The following is a 19,792-nucleotide window of genomic DNA, read 5'->3' as shown; positions in this document are numbered from 1 at the left end:
CTATTACTAATATTTCAGTAAAGTTCCAATATAATTATGTCAAATGAAGACAAAAAAGATTATTTAGCTTGAAATCAATAAATAATCAACTGTATGATGATTCTTGGATTACTTCAATTACATTTTTCAATAACCATCTACAATGTGGCAGATACATTGAATCTATCTCCTAATAAAGCTCTCGAGGATAGTTTACCTGTTGAAACGTCTCCTTTATTAAAGACACAACAGGTCCTTCTTTAAAATTGGATTCTTAAACTTCCTCATGAAGTTTGGATTGACTTGAAAATTAAAATGGTAAAGGCTGATCGTAAGTTTGTGTTTCATACAAACAAATGGGTGCTGTTATCCACTGAAATAGTTTATTCATGTGTACATACATAATTTTACAATTATTATCACATTTGTTTTTTATCACCTTGTTAATACAATAATAATTATATAACTTGTTAATAATAATACAATAAAGTTATTCCTTTGTTAACTCACCATTATTTCTGATTTTCATGGGAGTAACCATGCTAATATAATAACTATTTCAAGGTTGCAGCAATGATGCAAATTAATGCTATTAACCACAGAACTTCTTGAAGAAAATCTGTTCTTAACAGAAATGTATTGAAGTGTATCCAAGCTACCAAAAGAGAGGCTTTATTTAATTATGGTGTCTAAATAAAATCACTAGTGCTATAAAAATTAATTGCCAAAGGAACCATTGAAGGAAAAATACATTTTGATGATTTAACATTTTATAAAATAACTTTCTAAAGCTTAAAACTTTTTTAACCTTATGTGTTCATTGTTGAAGAAAGTAAATCAGCAGTGAGGGATTTTGAATGTATAATTGGGAAGGTGGAGATTTTGGGACAGGAGAGCTGAAGTTGAACATTTAATTGCAAAAGATAAATTAACATAATAATCATTAATGCAATAAAGTAAACAAAAATATAACCTTAAACAATAGGGCTGGATTTTATCTGTGTTAGGAGACAGAATTGCTGGTTTGACAATTAATTTGCAAAATCTTCAGTCACTATCCGCACTTTCTTGTGGTTCATATTTTAACAACTTCTTTCTCAGTTCCTTCACTTGTTCATTTTTCTTACCAATAATTCTCTTCATGTTCATATAAGTGGTTGTTTGGTTGAACTTCCTCTCCAGCTCCTGAAACATCATACAAGTTACATTAAAAAAGGAATATAGATTGGATGGAGGTGTTGAAGTTTAGATCTTCAGGGGGTGTTTCAATAAAATACCAGGTTCCTCGCTCAGAAGGGCTCACTTCAGGCTGGTTTATACCTTCCAGTAGAATTCACACTGGGTACAGCAATAACCGATGTGTCACTTAAATCTGAGCAACCTTATGGATGTCCAGGAGCGGCACATCACTAACCGCAAATGTCGAGATTCTGGGGTGCAAGGGTAGTTCAATAGGTCTAGTCTACAGCAGGAGATGACTGTTGGAGTTGGTGGGGTTTCCTAAGAGTTAAAGGTTCTTGCTAGCCTAAACATAAGGGCATGCTACTACTGCCTGCTTTGACTGGATAGGCTGGTTCAGAGCTGGCTTCCCCTTCTTTTAAGGGGACATGACTGAGAGTATTGCCCTTAATTCTTCCTCATTGATCTCAACAGGAGGCGGCTCCTATACCCAATCTTACCTATCCAGGATACCTTGTCACTCCTGAAGCAGTACAAAGGTCCTTTAGGACTAGGTGTAATTTCTAAGCTTCTTGTCCTAAGAGAACAAAAAAGAATACTTTTGCACAATATTTCAGCATGCGGTACCCAGGTGATTTTCTGATCTAACATCATTCCTAGATATTTCACTTTACAAGACTTCTGTATATTTTCCGGTATTTTTAATGAAAAATATCACTGAGTTTATTCATGATTACGGTAGACCGAATTGAAAACAAACCCAGTTTGAAGCATTTTTAGAAGTGGATTTTACCAATGAGTAGAGTTAATTAATATAAGAGTTAACTCATACTTTTATGCCTATGATTATGCTCATGATTTTTTATATGATTTAAAGGGATTCTAATGAATTATCTTATCTTGTGTTGGGTGAACTGCTTCTACTCATATTAAAATCAACTGTCCAATATTCCTATTGGTTGGTAATGTCACTTGGTAAGCTCGATGTTGATCTTTATTTTAATTCTATGTAGTAGAAATGTAAGGAATCTTTTTTATTTTTTACAACAGTTTCATTTACTACTATTCTGTTACAATACTGACTACCAGAGATGTATTAGCTGCCATCTGACACACTGTATGGTAACACTGATATATTATTATCACGCAATAAATAAACATAACTACCGTTATAAAATCTGTTATAAATTATCACACAACTTAGGTAGTAGGAAGAAGCCAACTCATTGGACCTGCAGTGTATTTTGTGTTATGTGGTAAATGCTTTGGTGCACACCTTCATAGTGTGATGAAGTACAAATTGAAAGAATATATAATTAACACATTTACCATATCTAATTAAATATTGATTATTTCATTTGTCACCAAACAGTAATTTAAGGAAGCTGAACAACACCTTCGCGAGGGTTCTTCTCCCAACCAGAATAACCCTTGCTTCCTGAAAAGCAGCCAACTTCGTGATAAAAGTAATCACGAAGAAACCCACACACTCATTGGCACTCATTGTATGGTAAAAAACCCTCATATATAGGCCTGAAGATGCAAAACCTGCCAGAGAGGATCTGAAGCAAAAGCGGAAAATGTCTGAAGACTGCCCTAAGCGAATGACTTATAAACCATCCATTGTATTCACTGGAGGGATACTTGCTTGAAAACTAAAAGAATCTTTAAACATTTTTGTAATTGTTATTTTTCTTTTTAAATGTATTAACACCATGGCGATTCTCAAAGTTTCTGTAAATAAAGAATGTTTTGATTTTTACTTTGTTCTTAGGCTTACGTGGCCAGCGTCGCAATTAACACCTAAGTCTTCCAGTTCACACCACTTCAAAACATTGTTTGCACGATTATATTCTTGAAATACTTCAGCTTTGCTGAAGAGAGCCATCTTCAATAAACAGTTGTTAAACCGAAAAATCTGTTAAAAGTTTCGGTTTAGCACCTGTTGACTGAAGGTGGTTCCCCACGGGAAGGCCGAAATATTTCAAGAATGTAATTGTGTAAGCAACATTTTGACAAGGTTTTAACGGTAAAACTTCATGTTATTTCATTTGGATGACAGAAGTCATAGGAAAAAAGCTGTTTGAAACATATTTTATAACTTGAAGTTGACATGATAAGATTTATATTTAACAGCGAAAATTATCGGTCTAAGTACCAGGTTTTTACATCCAATAATGCTCTTTATGAATGTTATCTGCAAATAAATTATGTCTATAAATAAAATTTACTACATATAAACAACTCTCAACTAAGACGCAAAGTGCATGTCTGAACCTAAACAGCTAAGAAGCATGAAATAAAGAGGGAGGTAACCAGCTAGTATGCCAAGCAGAGATGTGCATCTTACTCAAGTATTTTTCATTTCCTCATCAAATTTATACAATTATCAGAACATAAAGAAAAGGATCTTTCAATAAGTATCAAATTAAAATTTATAATCCAAATTAATTACTATAAATCTGAATTAACCAAAAAGTGCTACAAACCTGTTCAGCTAAGGACAACTGCACTTGGACTGTTTGCATCTGTTGCCTGACTGCTTCCATTTCTGAGCCGAGCTGTTCGCTGAGAACCTTCTCATACTGGCTCAGCAAGTGTTCAGCATCTGGCTTCTACGCACACAACATTTACACAAACATCTCACGTATACGTCATTGCTCTGTCGATGCACCGTATGAAACACAAGTTCTAATCTGTTTAGTAAAACAAACATTTAGCACAATACTTAAATGAGGATTATCTCCAAGCTTGTACATTTAAAGTACAGTACAGGTATCTTGAGCTGGAACTACAGTAAATGTGATACAGCCTCCGAACTTAATTGATAGTTCACTAGCGTATAATTAGGCAATGGACACTCACGGTGCAGTCACCAGTTCTTGGAGAACCCTATAATGCAGTAATTGATTTCAACCCAAGTATATTTTTTTTAATCTGAGCAGACACAATCAGTAACAAGATGCAAAAGATTACTTCTGATTATGAGCCAATATATTTAGGCCCATACTTCCCTTATGGTGTAAAGTGGTGCAATCGGTTTCTGACAGGGTTAATTTTTAACACTTCAGATATATGTCTAAAATACCTTCTCTGAAGATAAAAAAATAGAACAAGAGATGAGTTAATATCTTCAGACATGTGTCAGTATCGTCAGAAGTGTAATGCCATTAGCCATGATGACTGTTAAAGTCCTCAACACAGATTGTAGATTGGGCAAATTATGGAAGCATACTGTCTGGCCATTGCGCTTTGGCAGCTTTTAAATATTTACTGTAGTTAATTGATAAAGTATAAAAATTTAATACAAGTCTTCTTACGTGAGTTGTACACACCAGTACTCACACTTACATCATCGGGAACAGAAGTAGTTGTAGATTGTTGTTTCAATATTTGATTCAGTTGTTCTGTTTCAAGTTTTAGCTCTGAGATTTTTTCATCCTTCTTTTCTGCCAGTCCTATAAGTTTGTTCCTGTCTTCTTTTAGTTGAATGATCTAAAATCATAAACATAAATTTATTTTAATAGTGTTAGGAATGACTAATTGTTTATTAACATGTAAAATTTCATAGATTAGATTTTTTTTTGCAAATCAAGAAAAAACTGGACCTAAAATGGTTGCTATTTCTGAATGTATTATGAAAACAGAATTTTAATTGTTATGTTCTGTAGAAAAATATCATTTTAAGACCTGAAAATGTTTTTTTTTTTTTTTAACGACTGTTAGGCATTTTACTGTAAAACATCTTTTATGTAGAAAGTAATTTTTAATTGGATTATAGGCAAATAAGTGAACTTCAGAGATTCTATTGGCAAAGATTATTTTTTGTGAAGACTGCCTTTTTTTAGTGGATTAGAGACAAATAAAATGAACTTGAAATCTTTCACCATAAAAATTTCATACTCAATGAAAACTTTATATTTCATCTGATACCAACACCTGACAACCAGGACCACGCCTTACTACAACTTGACCGCAGAAGCCAGACAAATCTGCGTTAACAACACTGAACCAACATTGACAACCAGGACTATGCCTCACCACAACTTGACCGCAGAAGCCAGACAAATCTGCGTTAACAACCACTGAATCCATACTGACTAAAGTAAGAGAACACATCTTCCCTGTAAGTTCAGCTTTATGTAAGTCAGACAAGGAAAAAACACAATTTACAAAATCGCCACCTATGTATGCAAAACTGAAGCCTGAAAATCAAAGTTTGGATGAGTTTTTTGCAATGAATATTCAATTCTACCTTCAGAATTATGACTAAAACTCAGGAAAATTCTGCAAGTCACTAGAAACATGATGCCAATGACTTCTTCTTCTGAGGCACTGCTTCAGATCTCACCAGGTCTCTTGGAAACACTAGGACAGGAGACAGATGAAAATAGCCCTGGCAACACACTAATCATCACCTTCCTCTACCGCCACCATCTCCACAGGAACTGGACATCAGATCCTGGTGCAAGCAAGACGTACACCACTCCAATTCCTTTTCTAGACCATACCAACATGTCAAGCTGCAATAGTAATATAAAAATTCCGCAATGCTCAGAGTCATCTTCAACAGAAACAAACTGTTTTTTAGGCAGCACTCAGCAGATAAAAATGACTACCTGACAATATGTCATCAAAACATAAGAGGTCTCAATACAAAAATAAACCGGCTAAACCATCTACTAAGTGAAGTATGCCCCAGCCTCTTGGTTCTAACAGAACACGGTCTCAAGCAAAGCGATATTGAAACCACAAAACTTCTAGGATACTCTCTCGTATCTGAATACTGCAGAAAAGAACATAGACTGGGGGGGTTGCTATTTATTGTAGAGACAACTTAATAAACAATATAGAGGCCATAGACATGAGTAAACCACTGCGAAGAAAAACTATTTGAGGCTGCAATGGCACATATTATAATCAAAGGGAAGCATCTCTTTCTCCTTGGCGTATACCGCCCTCCCGGGGTAAACATTCAAAATAGCTTGGACATCCTATCAAACATTCTGGACAATAGTCAAGCACATAATAGGTCGTTTATTCTGACAGGAGACATAAACATTGACAGATTAAAACCCAACAACCCGGACAGCCTGATGTTTGACAACGAATTGGCAACACACAACATAAGAAGGCTCCCTTTGCCACCAACTCGCATTACAGTTGACACAAGCACTTCAATTGACTGTATATGCACTAATATTCCAGAACATGACCTTAGTGCAACAAATTTTACAAACTGGACTATCGGATCATACCGCCCAAATATGTAGCCTGGACTTTTTATGTAAAAATGACGACAACACGCAAACTCTTCGGCGACAAATGGGAAGGAGAAACCTTGACCAGCTCAAGTCACTGCTTTCCATAAAAAACTGGGGATACTGTCTATAATGCTGAAGATGCGGAAACAGCATATAACATATTCGAAGGAGTGCTGCAAACTGCCCTTGACATCTCCTGCCCTCACAAGAAGAGCAAAAAATAAAACTAAGAGTAAACCAATTCACTACTATGACCCAAGAATCAGCTGAGATAAAAGCTGCCTACTTAAGAGCCTCAAACACCTATGAAATTACCGGAAGGGCACAAGATAAAGAAACTATGGTAAACATAAAAAAGAAGTACGACAGAAAACTAAGGATGTTTGCAACAAAATGCAAATACACAGAAAATAATGACATCTGACAACAAATCCAAAGCTGCATGGGACATAATACATACAGAGACCAATGCCAAACAACTTAAGCAAAACGTGGTCCTAAGCTAAACATTGACGATGCAGTGGTAGACAATCCTCTTCAGGTAGCTGAACAACTAAACACTTTCTTTACTCAGATAGCAGAAGTGACATTACAGCAAAACAACCAACAGCCAGGAGACAGCAGATTAGAAGGGACCTAAACCTCTTAAACCACCTTTAATACAACCATTTTATCTGACCGCCACAACATGGGAAGAAGTAAGTCAAGTAATACACAACCTAAAAAACAAATCAACGAGTGGTACAGACGAATACTCATCAAAAGTTGTAAAGCATTGCGCAGTGGAATTGATTCATCCTCTTGCATCAATTATAAATAAATCATTTTCCCTGGGCCAATTCCCAACAAAGCTTAAAGTCTCCAAGGTCTATCCCCAGCACAAAAAAGGACCAAAAACTGACCCAAAAAAACTATAGACCCAATTCCTTAATATCAACGTTTTCAAAAATTATTGAAAAAATAGTATTGAGAGAGACTAATGACACATCTTACACAACAGGACTATTAATTACTGACTGCCAGCATGTGCTTCCAGAAGGGAAAATCTACTTTATCTGCCATCATAAGTCTGGTCGAATCTATAATTGACAGCATAGAGTAGGGACAATTTGTCACTGCCTTATTCCTAGACTACAGTAAGGCCTTTGATTGCTTAGGACACAGCCTCATCTCTAAAAAACTTGCAGCTTTGGGAGTAACAGGTTCTGGAAAACAAGTGGTTTGATAGTTATCTCAAAGGGAGATCCCAAATTGTGGAGATTCAGCATACTACATCTGGCGTCACTAGCATGTTCAGATCTTGTCCTCAACCAATTACTAGAGGAGTCCCACAGGGATCTGTGTTGGGACCCATTTTGTTTATTCTGCTGACTAACGACTTCCCAGCTCTAATTCAAAATGAAAGTACGAGCTGCATAATGTACGCAGATTGATACCACTCTTCTTCTAAGAAATGACACAGCTGAACAATTGTACAGTAACTCTATCACATCATTAGAAAGTTGCCATAATCTACAGTAAATTTTAAATGACTTAGCAATAAACCCTGACAAAACTACACAGGTACACTTTAGCAGGAAGAAAGAGGTACCAGCAAGCATTCCCAATATACCAGTGGCTAACCAGATCAAGTTTTTGGGAGTAACTCTCGATAGCAGACTCACATGGGCAGATCATGTAAACAACATATGCAATAAAATTAGTACAGGCATCTACGTTGTTAAACGTATTAAATGGGTAGGCTCTCTGGAAGCGGCAAAAATAGCCTACTATGCGTTAATAGAGTCTCACATTAGGTATGGCCTTATAGTCCTGGGGAACCTCCCAAGGAAACCTCAAGAGAGTTCTGGTACTCCAAAAGAAGGCAGTCAGGACCCTTGCAAACCTTGAGCCTCTACAAACTTGCCGACAGCCTACCAGACCCTAGGCATACTTACAGTACCTGCACTTTACATTTATGAAGCCATCTTGCACGTAGATAAAACTACATCTGCAGACTCACATGGACCTCCATAATTTACCCCACACGCCATGCCTCAAGGCTCACCCTACCTCAACACAGAACAGCTTTATACGAGAAGAAACCTTCATCATTGGCCGGAAAATTTAAAAACCTTCTACCAGACTACCTCCGCAGCCTGACAGGAAACAGACTAAAGAACCTACTTCGAGAGTTTTTGTTGAAAGAGACCTGTATACACCATTGAAGACTTCCTGGAATCTGCTAACACTGGAACCACGTGATTTTAAAAATTGAAGCATAAACCTCCTAAACTCACAATGATGACACTATTAAACTGTAATTATCTTATTTTGCATTATGTATTATATTTTGACAAATTACTGTACTTAATGTTCACGTAATAAAGACATTTTTGATTTTGATTTTGATTTTGATTAAATAATTATCGAATTTGTATCAGTTTTCTTTCTACTAATATATTAAGTGTTCGTAGTTTTGTTAATTAAACATTATGTTCAGGAAAATAATACAACCTAGTTGTATGTATTATTATGGTAAGGGTTACTACTTTTCAAATAATAAATTAAAACAACTAAAGTCAATTCTTAGACCTACGCTAAGCCTATTTAACTTTAACTGAGAAAATGTCTGTGAAAAATGTAGTTAAAACACATTACACCAGTTTCTATTGTGCTACCAGTTTTGACTATTTGTATTAATACTTAATTTATAAAAAAATATTCTAATAACTATAAAATTTTATTTTTGTGAAGCCTTTCGTGTTCAATGAACACATCATCAGAACCACATAACTGAACTAAAAGAACCACTTTTATTTAATTTTTTTGGGTCTGATGATGTGTTCCTTGAACACGAAAGGCCTCAAAAAACTAAAATGTAATAATTATTGGAGTGTTTGTTTATAAATTAAGTATTTGATTCCAATAAGAATAAGCTGGTAGAATGTATTTGTATTGAGTTTATTCAACAGTCTCAATAAAATATTTGGTTTCATAACATACATTTTTAGAAATAAAAGGCATATGTGAAAACTGTCAGGAGTTCTTTAATAAGTGATCAGGTCAGGAACCTCTCAAGACGTAAGAAGTCTGTCTCAGCAGTCAGATAGTATTATAAATGTAAATTACAATTTCAAACATATTATTTGTTATTGTTAAAGCATCTATTTCAACTCTGGCGATTTCATAGAAAATTTTAACAAAAATTCTCTACCCTTTATGCTTTCTCAAACCCATATCTTGTTTATGGTCAAGTGCAGGGTTAGTTAAATTTGATGGGTACAATAATATTAATAAAAACTACTTTAAAAATAATTATTAAGTTACTTATTTTACCAATGTTGGCAATCTTGTGTGACCAAGTAGATTACAACACCACTGACAGTTGAGCTACATTTAAATTTTCACAAGCTCATTTGATGTCACATTTATATACTACTTACTTTTAACCATCAATATGTTACATACTATAAAAAGTTTACTTTAAAATCACCTGATTTTCTAAATGTTTGAAGCTATCTTCAAGCCTTTGGTTTTCACTTTGGAGACGTTCTATTTCTATCCGAAGCAACTCTAGAGAGCCGTCGTCACTCTGCAGAGGCTCTAGTTTAGTCCTGCCTCCTAGTTCAGATGTCTCCAGGGCCTTCACGTGTTCTAGAAGCTCACTATAAAAAACATTACATTGATAATGTTCTAATATTATTTGTCCTGAAACCACTTTCATTATTTAAAGTGCTAATTTAAAATATTTTATTATATAGATTTACATTACATACAAACATTAAAGATGTAACCACAATTTACATTTTATTAATGTAACAAATAAAGGAGAATATTTGATCTGAAATTGGTTTACACATTTCTGCCAAGAATTCAGCACACCAAATTCTTCTAATGTAGGTTTTAGTTCACAATCGGTCCAATTACAAGTCTGAATTTGTAATTCTCTATTTAAAGAGCCTTTGGGATAAAGAATTATTTCAGCTGAGAGCCAGAACTGGTTATCAGACAAACAATCGAATGCAGATCTATTGATATTTATGTATATAAACCACTTTTTAATTCCGAAACCCTAGTTAATAAAAATTAGAAACATCAGGATAAAAATAATTAAATAAAACTCAAAAAGGTTTACAATAATAAAAAAAAAAAAAAAACAATGATATAAAAACCAAACAAAAGGAATACAAATTTGAAAAATTGAATTAGGTTAAAGGGAACAATTATTGGGAGTATCCAATGTTAAGCTTCTAAAAAATTATTAATAATAAAACCTTTTGACCTGATTTTAATTTAAAATTCTGATAAAAAATCTGACAACACAATAAAATAATCTCTATTATTACAATAGAATAAATGAACATTATTAATCTACTGAATTACATGTATGTATGTACCAATAAATGCAATACAATTACCAACTATCAAATTACTTTAATTCCGTTACCATTTGATCCAGTAGAAAGAAACAACTACAGTACCGTGTACTGAGAAAGTCTAAATTCAAAATCTAACGATGTATAAATGAGAATGAGTTTGGGCTAGATTCAAAGTACAGAGAAAAAAAGAAAAACTTATACCTTACAAATAGTCCTTTGTTTGAAGTTTGTTTTTGACAACGGAAGGGTTGTGAAGGAAACGGAATTTTTCGAACATTTGCTATCATTCACTGATTTTTTACAAATATTACTCAACATCTCATGTTGAAACTCAAACAATATCGTGTTGGTCAAAGTTATCATGAAGTGAATAACATAGTTCTGTTTTGAATACTACCAAGAAAATAAGTTATGTATTTAAACAAAAGAAATTTTGTTTTTTAGGATTCAAGTGATAAATGTTCAAATACGAGTACAGTGTAATCATATATTAAATCATAACAAATTTAAGTTAAATTAATAGAATCTCATGTTATTTAGTTCATGTTAAGGGGTTTGAAGTCCTTGTTCCTTCCTCTGCCTCTATAAGAAACTCAAAATTTATATAGTCAGCAATATTTTTTTTTTTTTTTTTTTTTTTTTGAGCATTTTGTTTTTTTCCAATCATACTATTTATCTTATTGTACAAATACAAAAAGAACAAACAACAAATTGCTGCAATATCTAGTTAGCTATATAACCAGGGATGATTCATTTGGGGATTTATTCACAATTCACTAATGACTAGGATATATGCTGTAACAAATTTGTAGAATCAGTTCTACAGAATTTTTATATGTATTCTTAAAGATTATGAAGGTGAGTTTAGGTCTATGGCTGTTCTATTAATCATAAACTAATTATATATTTGCTTCAATTATTCTTTGTACATGTACCTAATTAGATTTTAATAAGTGTTAGGTTATCGTTGAGTCAATAACTGTACGCCCTTTTATTAGAGCAAAATAAAAAATAAAAAACCAAAATAGTTGTGAGTGTACCAATTAGTTTATAATGTGCGTAGAACTTTTTAAATGAAAAACCATAAACAGAATGAATATACCACTGACAGTCACGACAGACAAACCTGTTTTGTACTTCAGAGAGATCTATGTTAAGTCTCAAATGCCACTTTTCTGCCTGTTGAAGGACTTGGCTCAGCAACAAAACACTGGTGTGAGCTAAACTTATCAGCTCCGTTTCTACCTGAAATTTTATAAAATAATACAGTTATTATAATTAGTTCTCAGAAAAATGAGCATGGGCATAACCAGCGAAGGGCAGGAGGGGCAGCCATCCCTTCCGCATAGGAGGAAAAAAAATTATATTTTTAGGAGTTAGACATGTAGTTAAAATAAAAATCTTTAGGAAAGAAATAATTTTAATAACTAATAAATTACTGCTATAATTTATAGATAATCGCTTTGAAAGCGACCTGTTAGATGTACTGTGTGTGGGGGGGGAGGAAATGAGAGAGAGAGGTGTGAAGAGGGATAAGAAGCACGGACTCACTTCATTCCTCTCCACATTCCTTACCGACCACTCCTCAGTTGCCACTTTACCACTCGTAGGGTACGGTATGTGTTACATAACAGCTGTTTTACAAACCCAGTAATAATAACAACAGCTGTTAACAATAAACATGTGTTCAAATACTTCTTAATTATACTAACATAGTAAATAGATGCAATGAACTGTTCTTAACATAAATAACAATATTTTATAATAACACTTGTTATTTCATAACAATGAGAATAACAAAACATAGCGTGATGCTCCAAAACACTAACGCAGGGAAGCAAAGCACTCGGTTCCCACTTGTGTCTTGTAAAGGAAATAGATCGAGCAGTGAAAGAGGGGGTGGCGGTAGGCATGGTCGAGCTCCTGCTCCTCCCTCCCCCTATGCTCAAGAAATCATCGCGCAGGTCGTTTTCAAAACGACTCATCTGTAACTTACTCAAAATTTGTATTTTATTCACCTTCTCTGTTCTAAAATGTTACAGTGTAACTTTTATAATCGGATACTCGGCTATGGAGTACTATCCTTTATGAAAACGTCAGTCACTACTACTAACGTTATACTGATCGCTTAAAAAATTTACCATTTCATTAAAAATCCAGTCAGTCTCGTTTGTTTAACTTCGGCACACATTTCATGACCACATTTTTGCTGTCCACATGTCGGACCTTTTTGGTAATTCTAAGAGATTTGTAAAATTCAGACCATAATATACTTGTATCTCTTTGATATTATGAAATATATATTTCAAAATCCTTAATTAGTAAAGCCTAGCAGTATAAAACACTCCCACAATACCAGTAATAAAAATGCTGCATCTATTAATTACAATAGATTGAGCAAAACTCTTAAAAGCCATTCTGTTATTGCACTGAGGGTGTACAACCATTTGTTACCCTTAGTCCTAAAGTACAATAAAAAAATATTTTTGAATAAATATTAGTTATGGCTGTTAGACAACCCATTTTATGCACTGGACGAGCTCTTCTGATTAAAAAACATTTTATTTGAAATTCCCCAATGCCACTGGCTGTATTTGAGTATTGTAGTTTATGTTTGTGTAACATAAGATATAGATAATATCAGATTTACAACTGATTTGGCTATATTTATAATGAAAACTGTAATGAGACTTTGTCAATGATCTTTATTTTATAGCAAGAAAAAATGTTGATTGATTGATTAAGAGTAATTATATGCATTTAAAGTAGGAATTTTGGGCATAAAATAAACCATCGGTCAGTCAAATTCTACAACATTGTTCATTTATTATAATATTGTGCGCATTATTCAGAATGATGAACATGTTACAACAGGAAAAACAAAATATACCAGATATTCACAAAAAAATGTTATTTTTCAAAAAATTGGAGTTCCTCCACTCTGTAAAATCAATCTGGATAGATGAGGTTTGGATAAACGAGGTTGTTCTGTATCGCCAAATATGACTTTGCAATGCTTTATAACCTTTAATGACAAAATAAAACATACACAATTCTTATTCATAATTTAGTGTTTATCTCATCACAGGTGTTTCTGTTTTAACTGTATATATCATCTCAATAAGATGCTTAGATTTGTTCACTTATCATCACTAAAATGTTTAAAAATGACTGGGTAACTTATGATAAGAGACAACGGATATGTGTATATAATTCACAAAATGAAACGTAAATACGATTTATACCAGAGTGTGTTACCACGCAGGAATCTGGACAAGCAAGACTACTAGGAACTATATTTATAGTTCTATTTACCTCTGAATGAACTAAAATCTTCAGCCCTTGGAGCATTTCTTCCACCTCTCTCTGTGTGAAAGTTGTCTCCAGTAACCTACATCATGAATAATAAAAAGAATAAATAAACCAGGTTAAGAAAAAAGTATAAAAGCATACAAATTACGAGAAGAAACTAACAAAAAACATTTGGATTGTTAGGATAGCCATGTGGGGCATTATTGCCCCTTGTTCGTTAAACTTAAAAGTTTTAACTGTGGTGAATTTACTCGTATTTATATATTTTCAACACATTGATGTACATAAAACACAAATCAAAATATTTTCAGAGAAAATATACAGTCATAATACATGTGAGAAAAGCGAATTTGATATCACCTAATGCATAGATTAACAAAGATTACCAAATCACACAAACTGTATGGTACCATACACACATTTTTCTAATAAATTACCACTACGAATGTTAAGTTCAGCTCCATTTAAACTTCCGCTTGTGCAGCGTCTAAAATTTGACGCTGTCATAGACTTGACTCCTGGAATCAGTAGTACATGTTCGTCTGAAGAGGTAAAAAAGAGTCGGCGATGAAGAAGCTCAACACAAACTCTTTGCATCGTTTCGACATCAGAGACTAAGCGGAAGGTGATGTCAACATTTGTATTGAATCCACACCTCCCACAATAGCTAAATTGCTCCAAGATGATTTAGAATCATGTCTGAACCATCGTAATGTGCTCAAATATGCACCTGATAAGACAATCAGAACACCTCTTCATCTAGAGTACATTTTTTTGGTAGTCTAGATGTCTCTGATGTTGAAATGATGCAGAGTGTGTTTTGAGCTTCCTCGTTGCTGACTTTTTCTTCTTCAGATGGACGTTCACTCCAGTTTCCAGGAGTCAAGTCTGTGACAGCATCAATTTCAGACGTTGCACTAAGTGGAAGGTGAATTGGAGCTGAAGTCAACATTTATATTGAATCGACCTTTCCCACCATAGCTATGTTGTGTATAAATTACCACTGTCTGCTAGAACCGCACCTATAAGTATGTTCAGGACTAGAACGTACAGCTGGTCGCTAAATACTTTGAATCTACCATATACAGTATATACCAAAGTATAGTACTACGAAAAACTAATATTTAGGTACCTACCTACCTGTGTGTTGACAAATTTAACTTTTTAGAACCCAAATTGCATTTAAATTTATTTATTGTTGGAATCATTATTAAAATGTATACAGGATTTTTTTTAGTTAAAAATACTATTTTCTCTGTTAGAAGGTTACAATAATGAGATTTTTATAAATAATTTTGAAAAAAAAGGAATTTTACAACCAAAACCATGACAGTTCTTCTCAATTTCCTTCTTTTAGAATACAAAAAATGTCCTGACTCGTAGTTACGTGATTTTTCTAGATTACTAGGCATGTTTTACTTTTACAAATGCCAAATATTCAATACATACTATGGCACGATATAAATCTCAATACAATACAAGATTAACAATTTTGCAGTATTCATCCAGAATGAAACCAGACATCACTGTACGTCACTGTATTAATCCAAATTATTAGACACATATCCGGTTTCAATAAAGGCGATGATACAGTGTAAACAACTCAAAAAATTCTGGAAACTGCTGCTTCAATGGCAAGAGAAGAGGGATGCAGAGTCGCCCTGGGGCCTTTGTCGGGTTGTGGTTGTATGTGGTCTTAGAGTTTTAAACACACAGTAAATACTCTTTATTATTGTTAGCAGCTAGTATCAGCATATTGTTCCACAGCTGGAAGGACTAATGAAAAGTTACAAATGATTTTACTCTATTCTAAAGAAAACTACGATCGGAGCACATTGCAGACTCATGAGTATGGTTCTGATCTGGACATAATCGTTGTATAAACATTATCTACTGCCACTTCTGTTATTATTATTAGACACTACATTAATAATTATGTGTATAGTCTGTTTCAAGCAAACTTTTTATTTGAAAATTTCAAAGATTAATGCAGCTTTTAATGAAAGACCTTTGATATCAAAGTTTTACTCTAACTACTAATATTTATTTTTTGTTGGCATCATAACTCAGGTTGAGCCGTTGAGTTAATTTTTTAACCCTTACAACACCACCAACTGTCTTGCATCTGGAAACTGAGTTTCTCAATTATACCCTGATGGAAACTATCCAGTTGGCCAAGAAATGGACTACAGAACTGCGAAAGATCGTTTCACCTCTGAAGAGGCTCGCACTTTGGATCGTCTTCATAATGAGTGTTTGAGTAATGTGTGCAGATGATCTCACTTAATTAGTGTTTAATCATACTTACTTTAAAGAAATCATTTTGCAACACAATACGCAAATATATTTACTTTGCGTGTTCTTAAGAAAATTGCAAACCAAATAATTTTATTTTATAATTGAGTATAAGCTAGGACAATAAACAAAAGTACCTGGTGTCAAGGACATCTTGAATACACATGTCCACTGCTTTAAGATTTTGTGTGCGCAAGTATCGAGCGAATCGGATGTAACTTTTTACAATACCTTGGTGGTGCTCATTCAATCCAAGTTCAGCCTATAACACATACATTAAAAAATATCTTTAATGTCTGTAGGTGCCTATTTTAATAGTACCATTTTATAACTCATTTCTGTATGTCACAATGTTATTTGGGTTTGTAAAGATGAGTCAATTTCAAATTTGTCTACTCATAGTTTTCATATTTAGTTTGTGAATAAAACAAGGGCCACTCAGAATGTGGTAAGTTTAGCTTGATGTCAGGTTTCTTACTAATCTTGATTGAGACTTTTAATATTTCAGACATCTTTTAACAAGTTGGATAATTTATAACTGTTGAAAACATAACTTAAAGTAATTTTGACAGTCACTAGTCAGTGATTTGAATCTCAGGGGAAGCAATAAAATTTTACTGTACGATTTGAAATTGCAGACGTTTCACAATTAGTGAAGTCATGCATCAACAAACTTGAATTCTTAAAGACTCAAGTGATAAAAACTTAAATAACCGGGTTGCTTGAAGCACATAGAATACTTTAAGTTTGCGGTAAATAGTATCATTCATATATATCAGTATAATAATAGTAAAATGAATTCAATTAAATTTATTTGACTGTTTTATATGTATTGTTAACTCACCTATTATTTGTAGTGACCAAGCATGGAACAATACAGTAAATTTGTATCTAAGCAAATAAAAATTAAATTCAATACAGTTATATAAAAAGGAATAAAGTATATCAAAATAATAAATGTTAAGAGTTATTCCAGCATTGCGGTTTTTACTGCCTACTACACTTTCATAGGCTAAATATATTTGCCTCGATATCATTGAGAGAGTAAGTACGTAACAACATAAACTTCATAGCTACGTCACGCTTTATTCAACAAGTCCAAGTGGAATATAAAAATTCACCTTATCAAGGAATTTGATTGTTTTGAATGACAGCTTACAGTGCAGTTGAAATGTACAAAATCCATGTATCACAAAATGGTATGTGGAGAGGAGTTGTAGGGAGAACACACCTTTTGCCAATATAATTGACATAAATGGTATAGGACTGTTATTGATAATATAAAAAAACAAAAAATATTTTTTTAATTTACTTTGCAATACATTCTGGCACAATTGTGGTTATGATCATTATACTAATTTAAATCATTTATTGATGTAAAATCATAAATACTAACAGTGTAAAATATAAACCTAGTGAAAAGTGATCCCTTGAATGAAACTTATCACGCAGACTATATATCTTTGATTTTTTCAAGGCTTTTCTTTGACCAAAAATTGTTGTTTCCCTGTTCTTTATTATAGTTTGTTATAAACTTCAAACTTTGCCATTATGGTAGGCTATCATGTATGTTTAATTAATGATAGTAATAAAGAGTTTTAAGGATGCATATTAAAGAGTTATGCAGATATTAATGTTTTTAAACGACCTAGAAGTAATAGCATAATATAAAATTATTAAAGCAGTCATCTTTTATTATCAATAATATCTTACCATTGTGTGTATTGTACGGTTGTTATGACAGCAACAATCAATAAAATTCAAATGCCAGGTGAACAGGAAGACACGAATGTGTTGGGGATTTTGAAGCAGTGGTAACTAAATTAGTATAACTGATTTTCGTACTAAAACGTACACATGTAATTTTGTATCTTCTAATGAACAATGTTTAAAATATGAAAATAAAATAAATACATAATATACTCCAATAGTTTAATATACATTTACATACTTTTTTGTTGCATTTGTTTACAGCTCAGATTGTATAGTGACAGTACCACAATCTGTGTATGCACTGCACAAACTATGCTGTTACAGGTATTAAAAGCCCAAAATCTTGCTCCGTACTATCTAAGACGTTACAACAACCTTAAGATCCCTTCCCATAGAACCAGTTTCTTAGATGCAATTGCTCCTGAACAGCGTACGTTCCCTGATTTCCTTAAATATGAGAGTGCCAAGAAAAGGTTTGAATAGTAGGGTATAAAATACAAACACATATATACTATTAGAAACATGAATATTGTTCTTGGGTTCTTTGGGACATGCAAGCCTGCAGGGCGCCTGATAAAACGGTTTTCCCAGCCCATACATAAACTAAAATAACTTCAACGTTTTCTTAGATTATCCAGACTATTACTAACTAATTAAACATAATAGGACATGCTTGTATAAAAATGATATATTACATCATTAACAATCAAAATGTGCTAAAATGTTGTGTAATGCCCGTAATTACACAATAATGAACTAAAAGAATCCCTATCTGTATGATGCAGCATGATTAGAGAACAATAAAATTGCATGGTTAAAAAGATTTAACCTGCCACTACATTGAAAAAAATGAAAACATTAGACATGAGACAAGACTGATAGCATAAACAAAAAACAAAAAAAAGACCGGCGTGAGAAAAAAAGAAGCGTCTTTTGGTCGTCCAGACCGTGAAGATATCGTCCCTTAGTAGTCTGTGCGACAATGTTAAAGTTCTTAATTTGAAGGCGCTTCCAATAATTCAACAACTAAGAACAATGTATAAAACTAATTATTAAAATGCATTCCTACTCCAAATGTACACAGTTTTCAATAAAGGTTTCCTTTTAGATGTATAATAAATTAAAATCCCAATTATAAAAACTCGGCCGTAGAAAATGTATCGTTAAACGAGCGTTCTCGATTAAAAATCGCTCTTAAGTCTCAGAAGTAACTTTTATTCGAGAACGCACGTCTAACGGTGCATTTAATTAAGACGATAGGACCTCTGACGGTCGATACCACCTTTTTGACATTTGTATGTTAAAATAAAGCTTACATAGCACCTGTGTACAAATTTTCAATTGAGGGCACTTGTTTGGTTTAGTCTCAGGAGTGACTTTTAGTCGGGGACGCCCGTCTAACGGTGCACTTAATTAAGACGCTAGGACCTTTGATGGTCGACACCACCTTTTTGGCGTTTGTATATTAAAATGTAGCTTATAGAGCACCTGTGTACAGATTTTCATTCCGTGCACTTGTTTGGTTTAGTCTCAGGAGCGATTTTAATCGAGAACGCACGTTTAACGTTCATTATTTTTAAACGATACATTCCTTACGGTCGAGTTCTTAAATTTGGGATTTTCTTCTTTTTATTTTTAACTGTGTAGATTTGGAGAAAGATCGCTCTTTTAATAATCAGTTTTATACAT

General features: G+C 33.5%; 1 protein-coding gene across 4 annotated transcripts; it reads right to left on the bottom strand.

Annotated features, from left to right (window-relative positions):
• Positions 1-876: 876 nt before the first annotated feature.
• LOC124369954 (leucine zipper transcription factor-like protein 1) lies at positions 877-18,980 on the bottom strand. 4 transcript variants are annotated; one of them, XM_046828177.1, is made up of 9 exons: positions 18,104-18,980; positions 17,235-17,281; positions 16,528-16,652; positions 14,099-14,174; positions 11,910-12,028; positions 9,898-10,069; positions 4,510-4,653; positions 3,648-3,773; positions 877-1,164 (listed from the first exon to the last, which is right to left on the bottom strand). In XM_046828177.1, exons 3-9 carry the CDS (start codon positions 16,554-16,556, stop codon positions 1,027-1,029), a joined length of 804 nt encoding a protein of 267 aa, XP_046684133.1. In that variant the 5' UTR covers positions 16,557-16,652; positions 17,235-17,281; positions 18,104-18,980; the 3' UTR covers positions 877-1,026. The 4 variants fall into 4 exon arrangements, with proteins under 4 accessions (XP_046684133.1, XP_046684135.1, XP_046684132.1 ...); XM_046828179.1 differs by having other exon boundaries at positions 18,799-18,980; XM_046828176.1 differs by lacking the exon at positions 17,235-17,281.
• Between the last annotated feature and the right edge of the window lie 812 nt (positions 18,981-19,792).

This window comes from Homalodisca vitripennis, chromosome X, assembly GCF_021130785.1.
Source record: "Homalodisca vitripennis isolate AUS2020 chromosome X, UT_GWSS_2.1, whole genome shotgun sequence".
NCBI lineage: Eukaryota > Metazoa > Arthropoda > Insecta > Hemiptera > Cicadellidae > Homalodisca > Homalodisca vitripennis.
Note: the sequence above shows the minus strand (reverse complement) of the source record. Positions and strands in the feature narration are given on the sequence as shown.

Bases quoted from the DNA above. Each gene is read 5' to 3' on its own strand.
- LOC124369954 (XM_046828176.1), bottom strand. The intron at 12,029-14,098 runs GTAAATAGAACT...ATAAAATTTCAG, and splicing joins AGATTTTAGTTCATTCAGAG to GTAGAAACGGAGCTGATAAG. The intron at 10,070-11,909 runs GTTTGTCTGTCG...TGTTTTTTATAG, and splicing joins CTCTCTGAAGTACAAAACAG to TGAGCTTCTAGAACACGTGA.